Source organism: Pelmatolapia mariae, linkage group LG1 (genome assembly GCF_036321145.2).
Source record: "Pelmatolapia mariae isolate MD_Pm_ZW linkage group LG1, Pm_UMD_F_2, whole genome shotgun sequence".
Taxonomy (NCBI): Eukaryota; Metazoa; Chordata; class Actinopteri; order Cichliformes; family Cichlidae; genus Pelmatolapia; species Pelmatolapia mariae.
In genome coordinates this window covers 8,025,001-8,051,921 of record NC_086227.1, presented here as the reverse complement: position 1 = coordinate 8,051,921, position 26,921 = coordinate 8,025,001, and the positions used below count along the sequence as shown (strand labels likewise).

General features: G+C 40.4%; 1 protein-coding gene across 2 annotated transcripts in view; it reads right to left on the bottom strand.

Annotated features, from left to right (window-relative positions):
• Nucleotides 1–26,921, bottom strand: part of prmt3 (protein arginine methyltransferase 3) — a 54,916-nt gene that overhangs the window by 8,907 nt on the left and 19,088 nt on the right. For both annotated transcript variants that reach the window (XM_063481365.1, XM_063481284.1), the window contains exons 11-15: nt 22,246–22,324; nt 14,541–14,728; nt 9,499–9,585; nt 2,227–2,277; nt 1,473–1,560 (exon numbers count right to left, since the gene is read on the bottom strand). In XM_063481365.1, coding sequence (XP_063337435.1) covers nt 1,473–1,560; nt 2,227–2,277; nt 9,499–9,585; nt 14,541–14,728; nt 22,246–22,324 — 493 coding nt within the window. The remainder of the gene's footprint in view (nt 1–1,472; nt 1,561–2,226; nt 2,278–9,498; nt 9,586–14,540; nt 14,729–22,245; nt 22,325–26,921) is intronic.

The following is a 26,921-nucleotide window of genomic DNA, read 5'->3' as shown; positions in this document are numbered from 1 at the left end:
TTTACTTGTGTTATCTTTGTCTGGTATTTAGTGTGACAAACATACAAAAAAGCAGGAAATTAGGAAGGGGGCAAATACTTTTTCACACCACTGTATATAAACTGATATACTGTGACGGGAACACCATTTTTGAATGCAACACTAGCAGCAATAATCGTTTCTTTTACAATAAAGAGAAAAGAACTGGCTGGTTGAGTTTGAAAATCAGCACCGTGTCTGAAAAGGAAAACGTGCTGGAACCTTCAAATTCTTCAACCATTTCTGAGATGAAAAGACTTTTTAATAAGGTGATCTGACTTTGTTTTTCCTTTTTTTTTCTAACACCAAAACCCCTGAGGAAGAATGCCTTTACTGTCAGCCACTGGAGAGCCAGCTTTAAGGACCAACTTGCTGCTTGTGTGTATGTGATCATAAACTGCAGCTTTCTCGAGAACTGCTCATGCAAGCAACATGAGTGAGTGACTGAAAAAAAGAGTGTGTATGATTTATCTGAGGGATGAAATTTAGGTTTAGCCAGCCCTCAATTTTTGAAACACCTTTTAAACCTAGTTGAGGCTTAAGATTTAGTTTTAGGGATATAGTTAGAATTAGGTTAGGGTAAGAGTTGTACGGTTACTTGTGATCGTTAAACTTGGGAATGTTTTAGTGAATATAATAAAATAAATGGTGAAATAAATGTCCTCACAACGACAGACACACTGACATGCTTGTGTCACGCTTGTGTCACACTTGTGCTAGCATAATGGCTCTGAGTATCCTGCCTTGGGCATCTGCTTGTGATTCTAATGGACACACATAACACCATAAAACAAAATGTCTTCTAATAATGTACTTCTGCGTCAGTGTGCTCACAATGAAGTGAAATCTGTAATATTTTAAAAAAATATAGCTATTAGATGAATCACTGTGTGATGCTGTTAGTGAACACGAGACATAGGACAAGACGTCCAGTTCAGTTTGGTGGAGATTGGGCTTAAAGAAAGTCATTTCCATAAACAATCATACAAATACGACTCACATCAAGCTCTATCAGTTAACTGTCTTTTAGTGTGCTGATACAGCGATTCCACAGATATCTGACTGGCCAGTTACAAAACGCCTCCCTTGTAACATATCATGATTCAGAGGCCTGCAGCTGGCTATCAGATGAAGTTTTACATGGTGCCTCTGATGGCTGAATGCGATTTGTTTTGATCCCTCGCTGTCACTGTGTTTGACGGATAATGGGTGTCAACCAGCCTCACTACATCTCCACCACAGACAGATTACTGACTGCAACACGCTATGACGCACCCCAAAGGGTCCAGAAGAGTGAAATGATATCATGAGAATTACCACACCTGAATATTAAATGCAAACCCGCCTATAAAATATGTAAATAAGAGTAAATAAAACTAAACTGAACTGAGTAGACAGTAGCACTAAACGTTGCACAGTGTCGTAGAGTGTTTCTCAGTGAAGTGTTGACTCACCGGCTTGGACAGACACAGGTTTCTCCAACAGGAACACGGTCTGTTTCCAGTGTGTCTTTGTGACCTGAGGACCAGTGGAGAACATCACCTAGTAATGTGGAGAGGGAAAAAAACATTAGCAAAGCATCCTAAAGTCAGTACCAAGTTTCTATAAAGGAGGATCACTTTGTCATTTTGTATTATTGTGTAAAAAACAAAACATTTGAATGCTTAAGGACTTCAAATCTATTTATAGGGCCAGATTTTTGTGAAAGAAATTAGTATTAATGTGAAACTATTTCAAAAGAGGAAACCATGCTTTTTTGATTCCTGTCAAATATGTCACAGAAAGCAGGAAAAAAAAGGTGAGGTGAGTTTCTGTTAAAGTTGACCCACTCTTACAGCTATTGGTCTCTGAATCATTTATAGCTGAGTATGTACAATAAACAGAATCTTACTGAAATTCATGAAGCAAACAAATAAACCCATGTTACAATATCCAAGATTTAAAAACAGTGAGATTGTCATTTAATGGATTATCAATAGAATGCAACTTGAGTTTCAGGTAAAAGAGGAAGTGCAATCAGAAGGCGTGTCTGTGCTGCTCACACAGCTTGGCATCGCCTGTTCCAACTGGCCGGCTCTGCTGGGTAAGTGCTTGTATCAGCAGTCGGCTACGACGCCCGTCGATTGCCAGCGAATGCCTCAGGGAGGAGGAACACGCTAAAGCGTGAACATAATTGAGTTTCCGTTAAATGGCTCGGTCGCTGCTTACCTTGTTGCTGCAGCCTTTGTCGAAGAAAATGTCAAAGTAGCCCACAATTGCCTGCAATGAAATATGAGGGGTGTGTTAGAATGTGACAGTACAATAAACCCCTGGATTTGTTTGACTACACTGCAACTGTGACATGCAGAGCTGAGAGAGCGAGTGCGCACGAGGCTGGAGGCAGACCATGTCTCGAGATATTAATGAGCAATATGAGCCACATGATAAGGACTGTGTTCAAGAACAAGACAGTAAAAACAAACTGGGAGAAAAAAAAACTTGCTGTTTCAATATGCACCCTTATCTTTGTGTTTAAAGTGCTTCCTTAAAGGAGAAAGCGCAATTCAGCTTTGTCATGTTATTCTTACGTGTGAGAGTTGGGCATATCGATACAAATATCAATAGTATCAATAGTATTGATATCAAGGCTGGTATTGGTATTGGATCAATACTAGCATGATAGGATCGATACTTTGATCAATACTGCCACTAAGTTTAGTATGAAGCCAACTAAACTGCATTAATTTAAAAAATAATATAAAATAAACCTTAAACATGCACAATGAAAAATGTTTGAACCTTTTTGTGTTGACTTTCTATTTTATTTCTAGCCTATAGAACATTTAAAGCACAGACATTGACAGAGACATGGGCAGATGGATATTTACATTCCAGGCCTCCAAACTTGGTGGTCATTAAAATATGTTCAGAATTTGAAAACTGAACATGATTCATCTCATGAATCACGACACACTGCTCTCCACTGGTATTGGTAACGGCAGTACTGGCCCTCTATTTACAGGGCCAGTGTGCAGTATTGCACAGCCCTAGTGTGTGGTCTGTAGAGCCACAGTGGCAATGCCAGCTTACATACAGTAGATATCAAAATCAGTTGTATGGGAACTGCATTCTATTTTCTTCAGCCCCACTTCTCAAAAACAACTTGCTTTCTCATTTAGGCTGAGTCAACAACATGTCCCCGCGTGCTCTCTCTCACCTCGCTTGAGACTTGTCACTGGACAAAAGAAACAAATTACCGTATGAGGCAACACTGGGCGAAATTTGCTGACAGTAACAAAAATATATACCTTAGATAGCTTGTTATATGAAATTAGCAAAGGTGGCTATTTTGGTGGCAGTGTTGCAATAATGCAAAAAAAAAATCTCAAAAGTCAGGAAAAGAAGAAAAGGAAAGGTTAAGGAAAACGAATGACACTTTACTCCATACATTTGAATTTAAATCAACAATTCCCACAAGGAAAAGGGAAATCAGACATCTGAAAAATCTCTGGTCCAATAATTACATTGAGAGACCTTGACGCACACCAAGCACCACAGATTTGCCCAGTGTAGCTTTTAACATGTCTTACAGTTGTGTAAATTCACTAAAAGTCAGCAAGGAAGTGTGGTTTTTGCTCCAAAACATGCTCTGTAGCCCTGCAGCGCCATAAACACATTTGACTGAAAAACAAACTGAGGGAAAGTCCACTGCCTTTAGGTGACCATTGTCAAATATGAGGTGTAAACCCCCCCCCCCCCCCCCCCCCCCCCAGGTTTGTTTTCCTCTCATATCTGCCCCCACTGGAGGAACAAAGCCACTCTATCAATCTCAGGAGCGCACTTGTAGTGGCAATGATGCAGAACTAATAGCTTTTAATCCTGATGCAGCTGACAACTTGGAGGCCGGCTCTCTGAGACAAAGAAGAGCTGAATCAATGCAAGAGAGGAAAATAGTATACAGAAGAGAGGAAAGGAAGCTGTAAAGGTAGGAAAACAGACAAAAGGTAGGGAGAAAAAAACTGCAAGGTAATGGAAGATGGGGAATGGAGGATGGGGAAACCATTTAAATGCCAGAGGGAATGCTGCTTCTTCTTTCAAGACATAAAATACAGTACCATCTGTTCACAGCTTCTGTAAAACTCTCCAAACAATTTAAGATTTTTTTGCAATACTAAAAGTATTTGCAACACACTCAAAGATACACATACGCAACCCTGATAATCATGCTGCTGTCAGAAGCTGCGTTCAATAAACTCCACGCACCGAGGCTTCAATCAACCTTTATCGACTGAGACAGGCAGGGGCAGCACCGCTAGCTCGCAGCTAAACCGTGAGAAAAGAACCCAAAGTGGATAAAAGAGCATGTCAACCCAATGCAATTATGGCTTTTAATGAATGCTACAGAGAAGCTCGCTGCTCAGGTAATTAGGAAATTAGCTGTAATTACTCGTCAGGCAAAGCGGATTCACCTCTCTCAGCCAGAGAGGCAGAGATCATCCTCATCACGCCTCGTCGATGACAACGCCTCATAAGCGAGATTGATTGTCACTTCTTGCGTTGTGCGACTTTCACACAGGCAGCGAGACGGGCAATTAAAATTTAGGCCAGGGAAACTTGCAAATACACAAACAGCTTAGCAGCTCAGAGCCCCATTAAAATCGCAACTGAAAAAACAGGATGGAACAGCCTCATAAATAAAACAGAAGAAGATCAAATGAGGTCTGGATGACTCTCACCTGATTTGTACATGTTTTAGCACTTTTTTAATTAAAGAGGAAGAGAAGAACTTATCAAACTTATCAGGGGGCCCGAAATGACTTAGTAAAAGCTTGAAAGTTCAACTTCAGATGGCTATTGAAAACAGTAAAAAGAAGTTTGTTTATTTTCGCATGAAAAAAAAAAGTGAATTCCCTGAAATGGAAATTATTTTAGTATTTAAATAGACAACAGGCATCATGTCACAGATTACAGAGTTGTTATAGCTAACCAGAGGGCAAATATTTGCCTGTGTACTCCCATATTTATTTTGAGCCTCGTCTCTGTCCACCTGATGAATTTAAGCATGGTAATCTCTCTCTTTATTCGTCAGTTTCTCCAAAAACTGGGAAGGATACTAAATTACAGCACGGCATATAGCGCTTTTAAGACAAATACTAATGCCGATATTTTGATAAGAGTATTGGTCTCAGCATTTATGTCAGTTTTATGAGCTTATAATGTGACAATGCTGTCACCGATAACTTGTTCACACACTTCCTGACTTTGCTCAGATTCCAAACATGTGTGTGGTCATCAGGGCCACTAAAGAGTACGCTCATGTGCACAAACTATAGACCATCAACACTCAAAACATGACTGAACGGCGTTTCTCACACATCTTTGCTTTTTTACTTTACATTTATCGACAGTTAATGGTACCAGTACTGGCAATGAGCAAATAGCTAATATCGACCAATATAAGACCGCCGCCAATGCTAAACAGTGATCTCTATGCTAAATGTTACAATTTTCTTCAACAGTAGATGGACTGCTTCATCTACTAAGCAGGTAGCAAATAGTAGGTGTTTGCTGGAAAAAAAAGCTGTCCTGTTTGGCGGTTTAACAAAAAAATCATTTTTGTGTCATACCTGACATATTATGAAATCAGATAAAAGCCTATGTTTCCTACCATATAGGGGACGAAGGCAAAAAGGGATAAAAACATAAGACAGAGGAGAGGAAGCACAGAGCCACATACACACACAACCACACACCAAAAACAGGACAAATCAGAACGAGCGCTTTTCATTTTCATCAGCGTTTAGCCTTGGGCCCTGGCTCTGTCTGTGATAAGTGATGACAGTGGGATTCTTGGCAGCCCACGGAGGAGGCTCTGCAAGACTGCAGCTCTCCGGCCCCCATTCTCCGGGAAGAACGGGGGGAAAATTAATAATTATCATCATGGATAACACCAACAGGGAGCAATTCATCATCGCTCCTCTTTCGCCTGGCTATGTGTCAGCGAGCCGCGTGGCCCGTCCAGATACTATTATACGATGGCGGGGAGGGGGATGTATGAAAAGAGAGGGTGGGTTAAAAGGACGGAAAGGAAGGGGCGGCGAGGTGGAGGGAGGTAGGGGGCGGGAGAATAGAGGGCTAATGCGCTTTTGATGGGGTTTATCCAGGCGTGGAGGCTTCAAGCACGACCACCTCACGAGCAAGATGTTGTGAATTCCTCCCCCCTTCCCCCTACGTTTCTCCTCTCAGCCTCGCCATTAAACTGCAGCCGTGAGGCTCAGGTGGAGCACGAGTCAGCACACCTGCAGGTGGTGTTCCTCATTCGTGATGCTCTACAGTAACAGTTAGAGAAGGTCGAGAGGCAAGCTGTGCAAAACCGACTGTTTGCTCCACTGCTGAGCTTTGCTCTGGAGAGCTTGATGAATGCACGAGTGGAGGGCATGTTAAAATAGCATAGTCACACGCCATGAAGACAAACTCCAGCTTTGTCACTTTAAAGCCTTTACCTTTGGGCGTTGGTCACTGTTAATTTGTTTGTCCCAAAGTGTGGGCACAGTAACAAGTAATAAGAGAAATTCAGTTTGAAATTAAGTATATCTTGGAGGGGCCGCAGCACTCTTGACTTTGGGAATGGCTGCTCTAGCAGATGCCAGTCTTTCCAAGGTCTTTGTTTCCCAAACTTCTCCAAAACAGTGTGAAGGAGCATCCCGTAATCAATCACTAATCAGGCCAAAGGCTCTTTTAATTATCTGTTAATTGATTACATCCTGTATTTACTGACTAATTTTATACAGGTCACAGTTTTGTTTAATTAACAGGTTTACCAAATTTAGTAGATTGGAGTTGCATTATATGCTGTCAGTGCTGAATGTTACAACCACTATTCATAAATACATACTAGAATTACTACTGTTAGAATCAGTGTGGCTACTAATCAGTAGCCATAGTGTTAAGGACCTGGTGGATATCAGTTTCCTTTGACCTAACTTGAGGGAGTCCAGAACAAGCTTTATACAACTTTGTCATCGCATATAACAATAATAATAATAACAGTAGTAATAGTGAACTGCATCGATGTTAGACAATGCTATTTGAAGGGAAAACACATTCTAAGCACATTTTTTTCCTCAATCAAATATAATCTAGCCAATAAAAGTGCTGCGTGTATTACCCTTCTATAGACAGACATGCAGACTTTTAAGTTTAAACTCAGAACACTTCCTCTGTAACTTCCAGGACATTTGCATAAATCAGTATGCTGATGATTTGTAAGTGGAAATAACCTGCCAAGGCAGTTTTTTTCTGACAATCAACTGATAGCTTAACTCAAAATGCTGCATAGTGCTGCATTGTTAAGAGTTAGAGTGGATTTCTGAAAATTGTCCTTGAAGTTGAAGAGTACCTGTCCTGTCAGTCCAGAAGGCCACCCCCCCCCCCCCCCCCCCCCCACCCTCCCTTATACACCCAATTCAGATTTGATGGAAAGCAGGTAAGAGATGGATTGCTCACTTTTTTTTCTCCGTAGCGCTACAGTAGCTATGTCAGTAGCACCGAGACAGCAGTGTTAAAATTAATTACAGACAGAAACTTATTCTCTCCTGCTATGCCATCAGCATTCATCTTTTCCACCCTTAGGAGAGGGGGTGAGATATTTTGCTACTCACTCTACAGTTTAGGTAAATGGATCATGATGGTAGCAATGCTTTAGAGGGTTAAGCCAAAAAAAAAAAAAGATACAGATGCCAGACCAGTCAGAGTTTTAATGAAAATTTCAGCACATACAGTTTGTATACAGCAGGTAGATTTCAATGTTTGCATGTAAACAGGATGCAAAGTGTGTGGAATTCAAGAGGGAGGAAAGGAAAAAGGGACTGGAAAAAAAACAGCAAGAGTGAAAGGATTTGTCTTGTGCGTGAACGGCGCAGACGCAGGGGTTGTGCTGTTCATTTAATGCAAGGTTAGGCAGGCTGAGCTGATGAATGGACTGTCGACAGGAGAACAAAAGCAGGCGCTCCATCACAGGACAGGAGAAGCAGCTCTCTCTCACCAATCCCTGAGCACTGGTCCAGGAGCAGTTTACCCTTCACACACCCCTATCTTAACTACTACTGAGGAGCTGTGGCCAATACTGACTACAGGTCAGTGTCTTTATGGTAACAACATGCTACTCCCACAGGGCAACAGTCCGTCTGTAAATCCTGAGACAAGCAGGCTGGATACTCAAGGCAGGTATTTACAATTTACACAAGTGACACTTCATAGAGTACTTGCATTATAAATGCAAAAAAAACCAAAACAACCTTACATGAAACGAGCATGACTGAACGATAAATTGTACACATCAGACGTACACACACATACAGTATCTGTCCTCCTACATACATCACAGCAACTGAGAATAATAAGAAACGTGAAACAACAGGAAGAAAGCAGGACAAAGTATTGCCAAAAAATAACAATAAACTGAAAAACCACTTCCGTAATGTATGATCCTATCATCTGTTACCTCTAACATGACTGGACTTACAATCCAGAAATAGAAACGGGATGTTTTCAATTACAGAGCAGAGAAGACAGGAAAAATGAAAGGATGTTTACAAATCCCATTAAATCCACCAGCCTTACCCAGGGAGCACAAGCCAGATAATAACCACCTATTGATTATCCATTAAACTCATACACCAGTGCGGTAACACTGCAGCACAGCACAAAGCTGCTTCAACACAATAGGCTTTGGTATGGACAAATCACTTCTCTCAGAGCCCACAGTAGCGAGGCTCTTCTTTAGCTGGGTGGTTATTATTGGTGTTGCAGAGAGAAATGTGTCTGTGATGCTGTAGGAAGTTCATGGAATTGGGTGGCATGACTGGAGGGGCTGATGGTGGCTGCCAGAGCCAGTCCAAATAGACTCATAAAGCATTCTTCATGCTTTGGTGCCATGCACTTCAATTTTGTACTGAAGTTTTTGGTCAAGCTGACCTACTCACAGGTTCAACTAGGAGTCAGATAGTGCCTCACACAGGACTACAGTTGTTCTCATCATTCCACATGTGCTTTGAGTGCTAAAAATAAATAAGTTAACAGGTTGAGCAAACTTTTGGAAGGACATGCACAAATGTGGTTTGAATATTGCCAGTTAACAAGGCTGGATTAGCTTTGAAATCCTTTCTTTTAATATGTGCTTACATGTTTTTAACCGACAAAGTATTTGTGGGTGATGAAGTAATTAATTATGTATGACATGGAAAGCAAAGCAGGCCAAAGTCACATTAGCCTGGTGTCTCCAAGCTGAAACTCTATTCAACATCCAACTGAGAGACAATACAGAGACATAATATATCAGCACGTGCTGACAGATATCTCTTCTGTTTGTACCACCTTGTTCCTTTCACGCAGTATTTCTGATAAATGGTTGTGGATGTACAATGTTGTTTCAGGGGCTTTTTGTGTAACACGTGGACAGACTACAAATGAACAAAAGCCAGTAGTATATATCTGACTTACCGTGCAGTCTGTGGTGTTTGTTATCTTCAAGTGGAAATCTGATGAAAACTCCAGCTCAGACAGACACACTCTGTTACAGTCAAATGTCTGTAGGGAAAAGGCAAAACACACACACAATCAAAATAAAATACACTGCATTTAACTTAAATAAAAAAAGATTAATAATAATAATGACAATGTGAACTGTGAAGTAATTCAAAGAATAACAGAAAAAACTTGTTGGTATACTTTGCTTTTGAATTTTACAAAGAGTCTGTGGCAGAGTTTGTTTGTTCATAACAGCAGAGTTGGTCAAATCAAAGCTCTTCACCAAGTTTGGGCGAGTAGAGATTTCTTATAATAGTGTGGCTATCTTACAAAATCTCCCCAGTAGTTCTCTATTGTCACTATGTCTGAGAGAACCAATGCTGACACGTTGGAAATAACATACCTGTACACAGAATGGTTTACTGAGAAAATTAAATGTGCTGAACAGGATGCCTTTGTTAATAGGGATGGGTACCGGGTAATGGCACCGGTTCTGACATAAACGATAGTAACCAGACCGAAAAGCAGCGCGCATTTCGGTGCTTTATTTCGGTGCTTTATTTCGGTGCTTTATTTCGGTGCTTTATTTCGGTGCTTTTTTTCCCCAGAGATGTCAGACACTGGATTCTAGCCAATCATTTTACCTTTCCAAGGATAGTAGGCAGGCCCAGGTACGTACGTTCTTTTAGAGCAGAGCTACAGATTAAAAATGCCCAAGGCGAAGCAGTCAAAAGTCTGGCTGTACTTCACAGCAAAAGATGCAAACCCAGCAGCCTGCAACAAGTGCTTTAAGCTGATACTGTGATACTGTCAAAGGAGGTAACACCTCGAATCTGATGAAACACCTGGAGACGCATAGCGTTTTTTTTTAAAGCCGAGAAATGCACCAAATTTGATAGCTTGCTGCAAGACCGAGCACCGAGCACATCTACTGCGGGTGTGGTGCCTGTTATCGGACCCGGAGTTAGCAACATCCCCCAAGAACCTGAAGAGGAGAGTCCTGGCCCCTAGCCCTGCCAGTGTAGCAGAAATAATGACGGATGATGATGGCAGCAGCAGCAGCCGTTCTTCTCTGCGTGAGTAGCTTAATGTTGTTCGTGTGTAATTTACGTTGAGTAGGCTAACCACATTATTAAATTAATGCACGTAAGGGTGAACTAGCAAACACCGTCGTAGTTACATGCGGCTGTCTTCTTGTTTGATGGCAGATACTCCCTTCACCCTGGCCAAAAAGGCTAAAATGACCAAAGAAAAAGTGGAAAACAGCTAAACATCAGAGGTCTTTGGACAAAGTTTGTGTTTTTTCCATTGTTTAAGCACTGCTTCCAGCCAAGAGTGATACCACATATGCCCTATAGCTGCAGAAAAGGCTAACATTGTTATCTTTTTACAAAAAAAACAGCTAAACATGAGAGGGTTTTAGGACAAAGTTTGTGTTCTCCATTCTTTAAGCACCGGTTCGAGCACCGTTTAAGCACCAGCACCGTTTCAAAAGTACCAGTTTGGCATCGGTATCAGATAAAACCTAAACGATACCCATCCCTATTTGTTAATCTATGTTGTGTTTTAGAAGTCAATGCGAACATGTTAACATCAGCGCTTTCTCCCTACTGGAGAAAAATAGCTGACTGCAGCCCAGTTATAGGGCTCTTTAAAGGGTACTATCCCCTACAATTGTCACAAAAGAGGAAATGATTCCTAAATCCTATCCTGCACCTGTCTATTATCCTGTCAAGGGTGGGAAAAATGACTTTCCTCTACAGCATTCTGACAATCATCCGACATTATTTATATAGCAACTCTAATTAGATACACTCTCCCACTGAGCACCCAGATCAGTTAAATGAATCATGTTACTTTATAACAGTTATGGTGACTAATTAGGGCTGTGACAATTTACTTACTACAGCTCTCAATAGTAACAGGAAGCTGAGAGCCAAAAGCAGAAAATTGAGTACATGCCAAGAACACTTTTCTTTGTTCATTTTGGCGATTGCAAGGACTCAAACATAGAGGATATTGTTTTTACATTCATCACTCAGATACTAGAATTAGATCAGACTAAAAAGTAAAATATAGATTTAAATATAGAGTGATTTTGGATAGAATCTTACTGGTAGTGGAGGAATACAGTTCTGTTGGAGTCAAATTGTTAAATGTCAAATTATTGTACTTAAATTTGTAAGTCTTGGTTCAAACTGTAGGATCAAAGACATTCCTTTGTTTCTGACCACCTCCCCAGCCAGTCTGTTGGTGGGGGAGGCTATAGTGTTTTATTATGGGACATCCTGTGTGAGGGTTCTGTTTTGTTGTTTAGTAATGCTTGTGTTCTCAGAATAAAAGGCTGCAAGGAATGCTGTTTATTTGAAGTTGGCTAGGAGACAGGTGAGGAGCGTTTAGCTCCAAGAGCCTGGTTCCAACCAGCCTCCCTTGCTAGCAAGTAAAAACCGGTTAAAGCTGTTCGTCTTGCTTCCTTGCTTCGTTAACGGGAATAAGTTTCTAAACCAGCGGGGCCTGTGGAAGCACAGACCCAACAAGTTGTACTGCTATAGTGGGGAAAATAATTATCTGGTCTTCTGCTGAATTTGTAAGTTTGCTCTCTCAAAAAGAAATGAGAGAGGCAGAATATCTTGGCTGCCACTTGGCAACTTGAAGTTTCAGTTCCTTCTCCAGATTTTCTACAGGACTGAGGTCTGGAGACTGGCTAGGCCACTCCATGGCCTGGATGTGCTTCTTCTTTAACCACTCCTTTGTTGCCTTCGCAGTATGTTTTGGGTCATTGTCACACAGGAAGACCAATCTGCACTGTTTAGGCTGTGGAAAGGAGGTTCTCTTCCAAGACATGGTATCATCTAATGGCAGTGAAGTAATCCTGTATCCTTAGCAGAAAAACAGCCCCATAACATAATGTTTCCACCTCCATGCTTGACTTTGGGGATAGTGTTCTTTGGGTCGTACATTTCACTCCCTCTAAACTTTGCAGGTCAAGTTCATGCCAAAGAGCTTGATTTTGGTTTCATGTGATCACAGCACTGTCTCACAAGCCTTCTATGACTCATTTAGATATTCACTGACAAACTTGAGACAGGCCTGTACATGTGCCTTCTTGAGCCGGAGGACCTTGCAGACGCTGCAAGATTACAATCCATTACAGTGTAGTGTGTTACTGATGGTGTAGTTGGTGTCTGTGGTCTCGACTGCCTTCAGATCATTAACAAAGTTCTCCTGTGTAGTTCTAAGCTGATCCATCACCTTTCTCATGATCATCCTCACGCCATGAGGCAGTGAGACTGAAATTGTTTATATTTCTTCTATTTCCAAAAGGCTGCACCAATATTTGTCTAATCAAGCTTCTTGCTGATAGTCTTGTAGCCCATTCCAGCCTAGTGTAGCTCTACAACCTTGTCCCTGGCCCTTTGACAGCTCTGTGTTCTTGGCAATGGCGGTGGAGATGTTGGCATGGAAGAAACTGTTTCTGTGGACAGTGCTTTAAGCATACGAGTTGAGATCTGTAGTATCTGTAGTTAAGTGATTGATTGTAACCTTTGGATACACAGCCAATCTGTGGAAGCCAGAATTCTGGCTGGGTAGTAACTTTTATGTAATGTGTTTTTTGATTTGTGTGTTTGTTTTTGTTGTTTGCTTTTTGTCTGCATTTTTTTCTCTCTCTCTATTAAAATTAAACTATCATAAAAATTAGAGAGACTGTTAATTTCTTTGTAAATGAGCAAACTTACAAATTTAGCAGGGAATCGAATAATGACTTCTCCTACTGTATGTAGCAAACATTGCGCTTTTCTTAAGAAACAATTTGGAGTACCAGGGAGCAAAATGACTTCTTAAGCTATTTATGATTGGAAACAACTGCATAACATAAGGCAGGTTTAAAGTCATATACAAAGGGAGCAAATTCAACATTACTCAGATTGAACATTGCTATCTCTTCTCACTGAGAGAAAAAAAAACTTATCTGCTTAGCTGGAATATATAATTCCATGAAAGGGCTCTCAATTTTACGGAATAGCAGCCAGCTTTAATGGAATGTTATTGGATCGTATCAAAGGGAGGCAATAGATGAGAGTCCTTGTAATTTGGGCAGAGGGGCTGTCTATTTGTCACTGGAGGGGAGAAACTATCGATTAGAGGTTTCAAATTCCATTACATCAAGTTCTACCCTCATTCATCACATTCTGAGATTGGTGGAGGACACGGTACTTAGCAAACAGGCCAACTGGCAAAAAAAGCCCCCACATATAAAAGGTATTAGAGAAAAGAGGAAAGAGCATTCCTTCTGAGATATATCCACAAAAGGTGTTCTTAGATATGAGACTCCTTGTGTCTTTATCTGCATATTCTCTGTATACCACTCTCCCACCAGCACAGCTAAAACCTACTCTGTCCTCGGGGTGCTGAGAGTAATGAAGTTTCCTTAAGAAGAACTTAAACAAGGATTAGACAGATCAATCACCCAGCTCTACAGCATCACCACACACACATGCACATACACACACAAACTATAAGGCCCTATCTCTCTATACGGCTAACTGCAGCTCTCTTTCTCTGTCGATGTTTTAACTGCCTGAGCCCTGAAGACTCTATTTCTCCCATTTGTGTGTACAGGTGTATTGCTGCAGAACATTTTTACTTGTTCGTGTCATCAAACGAAGACAAAATTGAATATCTGATCTCTGATCACTCCAACACAAATAAGGCAGAACAATAAAAAAGTCAAAGTTGTAAGCTTGATCAAAAATATCTGTGCAAAGTCAGATAAAGAAAAATAATAGAACTTAACTTAAAGAGACAAAAAGTTTCTAGTAGTTATTTTGGTTGACAAGTCACGTTTAATTATCTACTGTGTGTCCAGCCAAAAACAACCCCAAATAAATACAGAGACAAGCCAACCATTCAGGTTGTATTGTCATTTTATTTGGGAAAGGACATTACTTTTACTTTTAAATATCAGCCTTGCCACTGGATTTGCAAAGGAGCTACACGGAAGGTTGAATGTTTACCTGTATGACTGTAGGTTCAGAGATGAGTGTGTCTGCTTTCAACACTTCCACCACAGCCTCTGGCACCACAGCCTTCTTCATGCATGTCATGTTAAAGCCATATACATCATCCCAGAATGCAATGCGGTCTTGATGCTTCTGTACATCACCCACAGCTGCCAGGCTGATGTTACAAAGGTCTGGGTACACTGTGAGGAAGCGAAACAAACAAATGAACAAAATTAGTAAAACAGCATCACCACTGTTTGATCAGTAAGCCTCAACACTCACATCCAGCAGAGAAACTGCCAAATTTGGGCTAAAGTCAAATAGCCAAAAAACAAAACAAAACACACTTAGGTTATATCTCTTTTCCATAACATGAATATTCCTTCAAATCCTTTCTTGACCTTGTAAAGATTGACAACAGTTGCTCATCCTTCAGCACATGCATACCTTCTCTTCCTGCCCACTTTGAGCTTTTTCATCGATCTGTTAATCTTTACTTTAAATCTTGCCTATATTTCAGCTTTCAGTCTCTGTGACCTATGTAATATTGCTTAAGGATGATGATAAAGGCACGCAATAGAGCAACACTAAAAATGAGGAGACAACTACGACAAATAGAGTTCAAATAAAATATTCTTTCTCGCTTTTATTTTTTTAATGTAGCTATTGATCTTTGTTTACTCATCTTACATACTGCTTTACAGAAGGCACAATCTCATAAATACTGAACTATGAATATTGTAATAGTGCAAGTTCTTTATAGGTTCATTCAAAATATACAACATACCACGATGTAATACTTTAAAATAGAAAACACAACAGCAATGTGTGAGGATCTTCCTGTGATGGGTGGTGCATCACTTAGGAAAACTCCATCTCCTTTACTTTGGTAAGGGATGGTGCTGTGTACCCTATGAGGTGCAGCTGAATTGACCACTTGCACTTATAGTTGTGGGTGGAGTCAGCGGAATTGATAACATTTGGTATAAGAGAGCAAACAAATTGAAATTCCCCAGATTCTTATCATGGTTGCCACTTAGTTCTTTTTGAGTATTCCCACAACCAGTTCGTGAGTGGTTGCTGGAATGATGGCATTCACAAAGAGCAACACAGTGCTGGACTGAAAACCTCCTTGCAAATACTTTGTTTGCAAGCAGATTGCTGTGGTTGCTCAGAGTTTTTGTGGAAGATGAAGACTTGTCTGCAAGCACTCCTAAACTACTCTTTCACCAGTAGTGAAAGTATGAAAAGTGCGATAACAACCACAAATGGAGACCGTCTACCTTCAAAGTAAAAACTCTAAAAAGGTGTTGGGTACAGTAATACATGCAACTTTTACTTTGAAGGTGGATGTTCTCCATTTCTGGTCTCAAATGCACTACTTCCAAGTTTTACTCCTGCTCGGCTAGTAGTTAACAAGTGTTTGTAGACAAGTCAGCATCTTCCAACTAAAGTTGACTGCGGCACCCTGTCTGCTGATGCTACACCTGTTTGCAGTCTATTTCAGTCACCTTTTTCGCTCACTATGTGTTTATACACCTCGCTGTATTCAGTTATTAGTTATTATTAAACTCTGGCTCTCTTCCATAGCGTGTCTTTGCCCTGTCTTCTTCCCCTCACCCCCAACTGGTTCCAGCAGATGGGCTCCACTCCCTGAGCCTGGTTCTGCTGGACATTTCTTTCTGTTAAAGGGCAGTTTTTCCTTCCCACTGTCGCCTAAGCACTTGCTCATAGGAGTCTGTGGTGGGGCATGATCTGCGGTGCAGCTGCAGGGGAGACAGATGCACCTGAGCGACATTCGCAATCACGCCTCGCCGGCATAAAGAGTCCGTACTGGGTCCCCATGAGGTAAAAAAAAACAGGATAAATCCCCCAAAAGCATTTTAAACAGTGATATGACCCTCCTCAGTTGGTAATGCATTTAAATTGAATTTAACTGTTGCTTTAATTTCCCGAAAAATACAAAACACACTCCAGTAAAATAACAGCACCAAACATATGTATCACTGTCCACAGTTTTGAAGGACACTGAATCTGTATCCTGAACACTTGGAAGGCTGCCCAGACAACAATGAGAGAATATTCTGGGATTTTATTTACTCCACACAAAAGATCATTAATCACAACTAAAGGAGAGAGTGAAAAAATCTGCTCCCATAAATGTCTGTTCTCAGTGATGAGACATCCTTAATGTCAGCAAATTTAATAACTCACAAACTATTCAACAAATTTAATCAGAGAACGCCTTGAGATCCTGGGGGTGTGGAGTTTTGCATCAATTTCATGAAGCTCCTTTAATGACTGTATCCATCACATGTGCACAAAACATTGGCCTGATTACCACTTTGTCCTACTTTCATTCTTCACACTTTACTTTAATACTAAATGGCTCAAGACAAAGGGTGTGGACACACATCCAATTCCAAAACCATGGCTAGCCTCCACTCTTCAGAAACATTTCCCACAAAAATGTAGAATCTAGTAGAAATTCACTCCCCTTTATCAGTTTGAAAACATAAAAGAAGTCAAGTACTAATGCTTTATCGCCATTAAGTATCAGCACTCAAACTGCACTCACAGTTCTGTGCACAGAGCTCTCACAAGAAATATCTTGTCAAGAAGTTAGCATTGTGCACTGGATAACTTCTGTCCACCAACATCTAAATATTACTGCTGTCCACCAAGAAACTGTGCATAGGAAGCATGACCATCCAATAAGACTTAAACTTGTGAGATTTGAGACACTCTCCTGACAGTCCAAGTTTTAATGAGTCAAGTTTCTCTACTGCACAAATTACTTTACAAAAGAAGAGGAAAAAAACCGTTAACTCATTTTCCCCTTCAAGCAGACACAAAGACAAAAAAACAAAAAACCCAACCAACAACTTCCTTCTGTCCATTATCCCTTTCATTACTTTAGGTGCTAATGAAAGTTCCACAGCATCAATAATAGTGTTACTCTGCCTGCACTTGCCTGCTCTCTCTCTCTCTCTCTCTCTCTCTCATTCAGCAGCAACACTGATAACTATGCTGGGTGATAAAGAATGAGGGAGAAAAAACTAAAATTGGTGTGATCCCAGACTACGACTGATTCATTACTTGTGGAAAAGCAGATTGAGGATTGTTACAGAAACATATGAAATGGTAGCCTTTTGAGGCAATTTAAGATTGTGGCATGACCCCAAAACTTTAACTGTCACAAAATAATTACTGATAAAAAATAAGCACGTTTTTTAAATTATTTTCCAAATTTTTTACAATATCCTGCCGCCTATAATACATTTTATAAGAGGAAAAAACCTCTTATAAGATGTATTATAATTATATAACACTGTCTATCAAATGAACTATCTGCATCACAAAATGAGCATTAAACATGAGTTAATGTCTTGTCATTGTATTTTCACATCTGAATAAATTTCTTTGGATGACTAATATGCTTGGTGATTAAGTTAGAGCTGAAATGCTTGAAGCCATTGCTGTTCCTACTGTGAAGCAACATTAGTCAACACTGAGGCCTAGGGCCTAAACTAGAGTTTAAAACACTCATGAGGATATAAAACTACTCCTGCTACTAGTAATGCAAGTATCAGCCCCTGTGCTAAAGACATCTATAGCAAACAACCAAAAAATAAACAATGTTTAGAACCTAACTAGAGACCACCTTGTGACTCAAGCCATGATGGACATACATTCTTACATCACAACCATCGTCATACTCTGGGGTTTGTTTTGATGTCAACTATATACCCGTAAAGAGTTTTTAGTACAGGATAGCTGTTCCACAGACAGACATATTAATGCCTACCAAAGTACTCAAAGTCACCTTTGAGGTAATCCCTGCTACAGTAGGCGTGTCCAGCACTAGACTTTGCCAAGGGGACACACACGCACAGACACACAAACGCACGTCCAAGGACACAAACATCACACTAACATTATCTTCATGTCACTTATTTCTCCTCTGCAACAAATACAAAGTGATTAAAAAAATTGTATGACGAACAATCACAGGAAAAAGAAACTCTTTGAGTTCTAAGGTTTTATATATCACGACATAATAAAAAATAATCTGGTTCTTAACAGGTCTTAAAATCAGATAAGTACGACTTCAGATGGACTGCAAAACATGAATTACATCACGTATTCTTTATTTCACAATTTCTATAGGAATCATTTCTATATGGAGAGGTGCCGCTAATCAAATGCGCTTGATTAACTGATCATAGGCAAGTGTGAGCAGCTCTTTGAAAGCAAAGTTTTGGTGTTTTTCGGTTTGTACGTCTGAAGTATTCAACACAATGCCAAGGAGGAAAAATGTAGTGCAATGATCTTAGAGAAGCAAATGGGGCTATAAGGCCATTTACAAACAATTTCAAGTCCATCGTTTTATAGTGAGAAAGATTATTCACAACTGAAAAACATTCAAGATGTGTTCCTCTCTTGCCATGAGTGGACATCCCACCAAATTCTCCCCAAGGTCAAACTGAGCAATTCTTAGAGAAACTTCTCTTCTCTCTGAAAACTACATGGTAGCACAGCTTAGGTTTGCATCTGAACAAACCACAAGATTTCAGGAACAAAGTCCTTTGAACAGACGAGATCGAAGTGACGATGTTTGGCCAAAATGCACAGCGCCACACTTGGGGAAAACCAAACACAGCATATCAACACAAACACCTCATACCACTGTCAAGCATGGTGGTGGAGGGGTGATGATTTGGGCTTGTTTGCAGCCACAGGAGCTACGCATTTTGCAATCAGTGACTAGATCATGAACTCCACTGTATACCAGTACTAGTGTTAAATGTGAAGCCATCTGTCAGACAGCTGAACTTGGATGAAACAGGGTAACCACAACAATCACGCAATATCCTGTGCTGCTGTTCATCTCAAGCTGTATCTCATTTTAGAACCTGTAATGACAAGATTTTTTTTATTATGTCTTGAAATGCAAAACCCTAGAATGAAGCAGCAGTTGGAAATGATGGAAAAAGGACAATATTTTGAGATTTTTTTTAACATAAAAACAACATGAAACAAAATCAATTTATCAAGTACTTTATGTAATAAAGGAAAGGGTAAAGAATAAAATATTATAAGCAATGGATTGTTTAATTGTAATATACGTGTAATGTGACAAACCTGGCCTTGTTTTTCCTGTGAAGCATATCATAAACTTTTGCACAGAAGATATTTATAGATTTAAAATGATCACATTTGAATCATTTTTTCTGCCATACGTGTTTGTGTTCAGTCTCACATGACCTTCGACCCACCAGGCTATAAAATGCGTGAATGGATAGTGACAGCTCAGTGATGGGTATCTCATGGCTTCTCATTATTAGCTGAAGCCTGCCTGTGACCCTGTGAGTGTCACTATACCTAATGACTGTGCACACACATTTTCACCAACACATAGGCACGTAAACAATGGACTTGTCACTTCATTTTACTCTGATTACTGAACCGAGTTAGGGCCAGGTGAGGGGAGAGGTGCTGATTGGGCAGAATCTGGACTGATGGTCTGAGAGAAAGACTGAAAAAGAAATGAAGACTGAGAGATGAATGGGCAAAGGAGGGGGTATTGTGGAATAGCTGAAAAAGAAACGTGCCGGGGGGGGGGGGTACACGGGCGTCCCCAGATTCATGGCTTTGACATCTGCGTCCTTCTCGACTCACTGCTCGCAGCCCATTTCTCATGCCCCCTTCATGCCTACCCCCCCACCTCTCTCTCCTTCTCTCACCATCTCCCCCATTGGTCGGCTGTGAATGAGGGAAAGACGGTGTGGGAGGGAGCATGGGACAAAACAGATCCCTTTTCCCTGGACGCTGTGCTGCGCCAGGCAAGCAGGGACACATTTAAGGATGAAGGGGAGGTTAATGTAGTGGGGAGAATGAGGGAGCTGCTGTAACTCTCTTCTAATGTAGCTTAAACACACATACAGCAGCAGTGCTGCAGGGCTGGACTAATAACTCAGCTAAGACATGTGAACACACACTGAAAATCTTAAAACAAACTCGAGAACAGAAGTTGATCAATTTAAGGTGACACAACAACTTTACTATTGCCAAACACTGGTAAATTTGAAAAACTGAAGGTGCTGTCTAGCTGTACTTATACAGAATATTTGCTGTGTTTATTTGCACAAATACTGCCTTGGGGATGTTTACCACAGAGGGAAGGCTCCACTCATATTACTGTCACAGGTAACTAACTTCTTTTTAGTGTCTGGCACCCTGCATACCAAATTAGCCATTTATTAGCAATCTTCTGCTGACTTCATTTACAGTTTTCGGGGAAAGAACCGCTAACCCGGCTTCATAAAGGCAGAAAGCAGAGTAAATCATTAGCTCACAATCTTGTCCAGGCTGATCAGACTGTAGTTTATCAAATCAAACATATCTGAGAGAGCCAAAAATGAAAAAGAAGCATGAATTACTTTTGTAACACAAAAATAATTACCATCATTTGTCCCTCCTGGCGTGTTTTATTATTCATTATTATTATATCTAAGCAATGAACTCCTAAAAACTCCTTTGGGAATAGTGAAGCCACAATGGGAGCAGGGAGGAACATGCTGCTGGAATTACTTTGTCAAAAGTAACATGCAATAACTTGATTGAGCTGTCTGTAGGTAAGTGTAGGAGATAATGAACTATGAGAAGTGCATTTATGGGAAAATAAAAGTCACTTAATCACGCTGCTGTTACATGCAAGTAATCTAAATGAGGCTACCTCAGGTTAACTTTGGATTTTATATCCTGTTGATGACATTACAGACAGACACTCAAGTGCTCCACTGCTTTAAGTCCATGTTGCTGTCAGATGTTTTTCTTGTTTTTGAGTGTTTTCATTTGACATTCTGCAGTTCTGGTGGAGCGATGGTTCAGTAGAGGCAATGAGAGCAGCTTGTGCTATGACCATAAGAGTTGAAAGGCTCATGATGAACCATACGTTATCTTGACCTTTAAGCTTTGCTTCACGTACTTCAAACGTTCACTTGTCTGATTTCTCCCACTAAAAGATCTGTCTCTTTACGTACTGTCATTCTGGCTGTCCCTCTGTGTGTGTACATGTGTGTGCATGTGAGACCTCGTTCTCATTTCCCCAAGAGCCACTAAAGGCACTGTGGTGGAACCGTTCTTTAGCTCCCTCACATTTGGCACATGTCATTAAATTGGGACTTTGGCAGGGATGGGGTGACCTGAGAGAGAGGTCTTTCCATGTGTGTCAAGCTGTAGTTTCCATTATAAGGTCCAATCATTTTGACCCAAATATCCTAAAAACACCTAACCAAGTTGCTACTGGGGCAAAAATAGAAAGTTTGGAGGCCAAACTCTGCATCAATGTGTACCATCTGACATAAGTAGAAAATAGAAGGAAACCAATCCAAACAATCCCTGTTAATATAATAGCCACTGATGACTTCCATTAACTGGCTGACACTGATACGTGCACAGTAAAATTAAACTGGCCTGTGAATTCAATTGCATCTCTTTGGTCTCAGTCTGAAACAGGGATTACAAAGTTACACACACACACACACACACTCAGTTTTGAGTGATTAACACATTCGCATGCACTCCCATTTCTCTGAAGAACATTTCTCAATGTAATCCTATCATTAGCCTAACAACTGGCTATAATGTAACCATCCTTTCTGCTGTCTTGATCTTGTAATGATGACTTAACACAACAGAAGATGTGACGTACCCGAGCCCCCGTCAGCCAAGTAGAGGTCTCTGGCATACAGGACAGAGTCCAACATGGATTCAAACAGCAAGAAGTAACCCTAGGAGGAGAGGAAATACACATCACTATCCCAACATCTTAAAGTTAGAGTTAGGGGTTAATGAACAAAAAAAGAGGTTAGAACATGTTTCTCAAAGAGTTCAAGGCAGGGTTATTTTTTTTTAATCTGACATGGCCATGACTGTGAATCAAGGGATATCTGCAACCCAGCATCCATGGATTTGACCTCGGGTTGACCTTGTGTTCTGCTCCGGTAGGTGGCACATTAACCGTGGTATTATTCCATTAATGCTGAAATAGATTTTTGTCCACATCTTGTTGGCTTCGACCTGAGTGGCAGATACTGCTGACAAATGGCCTTTTCCACCTACTGCCAGTCCAACCAAAGGATCAACCAATCAGAAAAGCCTGGCCACTTCGGTATGTTATTTTTCAGCATATGATTTGGGCGGGTTCAAACATATGGGGAGGTTACATCTCCATCTGGGATGTTGAGGCAGAGACAAATCAGTACATGCACATCCTGTAACTGATGATCCATGACAGTCTTTTCAAAGCTGTCAAAACATTGACTGACTTTCTCAGGAATGAAGACACCCATGAGTGCTTTCAGATCTGTATTTTAGGCTCAACATTTTAAGGCTTACATGCCTGAGTTTGTCTTTTAGCAAGTTCAACTGTGCTGTGATTTAACTTATGGGCAGTTTAATATTTCAGAAATGGCTTGCTAGCACTATAGTGAACAGTCCTCTATAAGTGAGACAGCTGATTAAATCTGTAGTGTGAACTCAATATGATGGAAAAACTTCTGGAAAAAACAGCCTGATTTATGTTTAAGAATCCAGTATCTCTATATTACCTTCAGTGGAGGGAAAGAGGGACAAGGAGAGGTGAGGTCCAGGACAGAAGATAAAAAGTGAATGAGCGTTGTGTGTGTGTGTGGGTTGGTAGGCATGTATGATTAAGGACAAAACAGAGGGGAAGAAGACAGAGTGATACTGAGGAAATGCAGTGGCCAGCACAATAGCAACTCACTGAGATAAGAGCCTTATTATTCAAATAAAGACAATCTCTCGCTGGAGGGAGGAGAGGGGGGGAAAGACAAACAGGGAAACAGCTCTGATTTATAACTGGAACTCCAAAATCGTCACCATCTCTGTCATGGGCCGACGCTGATAATGATGACAGCGATGAAACAGATATAACCGTCACATCCTCCACAAGGAGATAAACAGAGAGATTGTTTCCTTTTATCAACACTACACCAGTCTCAAACCAAAGTCAGGCCTGCAGATCGCCTGTTTGCTGACTGTTGTGGTCCAGTCAATGTCCTTAGCTGCAGAGCGAGTCGTTTTTAAACCCCTTGCACAGAGCACACTAGTCTCGTAATTTAGAGCCCAATTTCACGGGACACTGGTTCACTTGAAGGAAGGAGGACATAAGAGAGAGATGCCTGAAAGCAGTCACACCTTGTTTTTATCATCAACAATGCTCCAAAATTACTGACCCCCACACCAACAACACTGCCACACGGCCGGCCGCTTTGCATGTCCTTCCAACATCAACTACCACACCTCCCTAACTTATACATCTGCAATGTTAATGACCAATAATAAAAAATACATGGAGACACTGGTCTATTTCAGTCTCAAGGATTCACACAGGACAATAAGGTTTCAGTATTTAGGTTTGCCTGACAAGAAAACTTTAAGAAACAAGAAGCCATCGGTGAACATGTGTTAAAAGTTATCCCGGGCTATTAGTAAGACAATAAAATTGTATTATGCTGCATATGATGGGCCTATAACAAGTTAAAAGCCAGTCAGTGAAGATTATTCACTGTAATCTGCACACTAACTTGGTGTTTACCTTCCCAGAGAAGTAACTACATGTCCCTGGTCCACTAAGTAAGGATAATGCCTCAGTTAAGTGACTTTTAATAGGCTGCAGCTTGCTCAAAAAGCTAATGCAATAGCTAGTAATCTTGCAGTAAATGCTGTTTCTCTTGTTTTCACAGCTCTAACAAACACTGTATAGAGTCAACCAACTCTGAAACATTCTCTCTTTCCTAGATTACAGGGGTAACAGTTGGTCAGGATTTAGTAGCTCTAAGAGCAACACGATTCACTCTGTTAGTGATGACAGAGCAGTGTAGCCACACCAAGTACAAATGACAGCATTTCACTTCTTTCTGGAAATGCTTCACTCTAGGTGTAGGTATATTGTCTGTATAATTTGTAATGACATGACTCCCCTCACCTTACCTCCAACTGGTTGCAGCAGGTGGTTGCTGCTCCCTGAGCCTGGTTCAGTTTTTCCTTCCCACTGTCACCAAGGGCTTGCTCATAGGAGGCCGTCTAATTGTTGGGGGGGTTCTCTGTATTATTGTAGGGTCTTTGCCTTACAATATAAAGCGTCTTGAGGTGACCGATGACCAAGACTTACAAAATAGACTTAATTTTTTATTCAATAACCAAAAGCGAGTGACTGAGACCATAAACGTAGCAGAAAAGTGTTTACAGTGGTAAAGTCAGAAAGCTGTTTTCTCGTAGACTTCAATAGTACCCAAATTATTTTTGTAACCACAGCTAATGCCATCTGGTGGCCTTCAGACTGAATACAGGCTTTAGGTACGTCACATTTGGTTAGTTTTGGGGGGGTTTTGTACCTGGAAGCTACATCCATTATTTTACACACACAAACACACACAAATTAATGCTGCATTAAGTCTGCATTAGGTCTGTGTGACTGTGGTTAAAAAATTTAGGCAACTGCATTTCATACTTTTATACTAAACACGCATGTTAATATGTATCACGACTGGAATCTATGCATGTTCTTTCCTATTCAGCTGCTTCCCATTTTCTTTCAGTTACCTCACGGTTTACAAACCAGGCTGGAGACCATCTCTGTACTAAAAACAGATGAAATTGGCATGATCTCAAAACAAGTTTTCTTTTACAGCCAAAGTTCTATGATCTTTATTTACAGCACATAAAATGAGTATTGAACACATCTCCAATTTTCTAAGTAAATATATTTTTAAAAGTGCTACAAAAGCCTTTGTTGGCAATGACAGCTTTAAGACACCTGGAGAAAGTAGTTGCATGCATTGCTCAGGTGTGATTTCTTCCACAGTCTTCAAATCCTGAAGGTTCTGTTTTCTATTGCTGTTTTCTATGTATCTGCTGCCTCTTGGTCTTCTTTTACGTTCTTTTAATGTAACCTTTCATTGTTACACTGATGACCTGCAGCTTTATGTTCCTCTAACCATTGGAAATTGTGCTGAAGTCTCTAAACTAGAATCTTGTCTATGTGCAATTAGGGGCTGGTTATCGGATAATTTCTTGCTCCTAAATACTGATAAGACAGAGTTGATGGTCATTGGACCACAAAAATTTCAGCACTTGTCCCAAAATTTCATCTTGAAAATTGATGACAATGTCATAAATTGCAGGGACAAGGTAAAAAACTTGGGCGTGTGGTTCAAGGTTCTTTATTTGTCACATGCATAGTTATACAAGTATAACACACAGTGAAATGTAATCTGACACGCTCCTCGACATGTGCAAAAATGGGGGAGGGAGAGGAAGAACATTATATATATAGTATATACATATACAGATTACACATTCGACATGGTGCTCTCCTTCGAGTCTCATGTAAAAGAGATAACAAAGAATGCCTTTTATCATTTGAGGAACATAGCCAGAATCAGACAAGTTTTGTCAAGCGACAATGCAGAGGTTCTTGTCCATGCATTTGTGTCTTCACGTATTGATTATTGTAATGCTCTTCTTTCTGGGCTACCAAAGAAAAGTTTTAGAGGTCTACAGATGGTGCAAAATGCAGCTGCTCGCATTTTAACAAGAACTGGGAAATTTGAGCACATTACCCCTGTACTAAGATCTCTTCATTGGCTATCTTGTCAGGTTCCAGCAGATTTTAAGGTCCTGCTGCTCACCTACAAGGCTTTAAATGGATTGGCACCTTCATACCTCTCCGACCTTTTACACCTTTATGTTCCATCCCGTGCTCTACGATCTCAGGACTCTGGCCTTCTAAAGGTTCCTAGAGCCAGAAAAAAGACAATTGGAGAGCGTGATTTTTCTTTTCGTGCCCCGTTTCTGTGGAACAACCTCCCTCAAGATATTAGGCAGGAATGCTCTGTGGAGGTTTTTAAAACTAAGCTGAAGACACATTTGTTCACCCTATCTTACATGTCTTAATTCTATGACTTCTAGTTTTTAAATTCTTACTGTTTTTAACTTGTATTGTGTTTTTTATTTGTATTGCTATGTATCACTTTTATTTATTTATGTTTTTAGTTTCAAATAGCTGTACAGCACTTTGTTTGAAAGCGCTTTATAAATAAAGTTATTATTATTATTATTATTATTATTCTGGGGGCCCTTCTGTGAACTCTGAGCTTTAGTTATTTCCATAGATTTTCAGTTGGATTCAGGTCTGGTGATTGGCAGGGCCATTCTAGCAGCTTTTTCTTTCTTTGAAACCAACTGAGAGTTTCCTGGGATGTGTGTTTGGGATCAGTGTCTAGCTGAAAAGTCCACCCATCTTTATCATCCTGGTAGATGGCAGGAATTTTTTTTTTTTTTTTTTTTATCAAGAATGTCTCT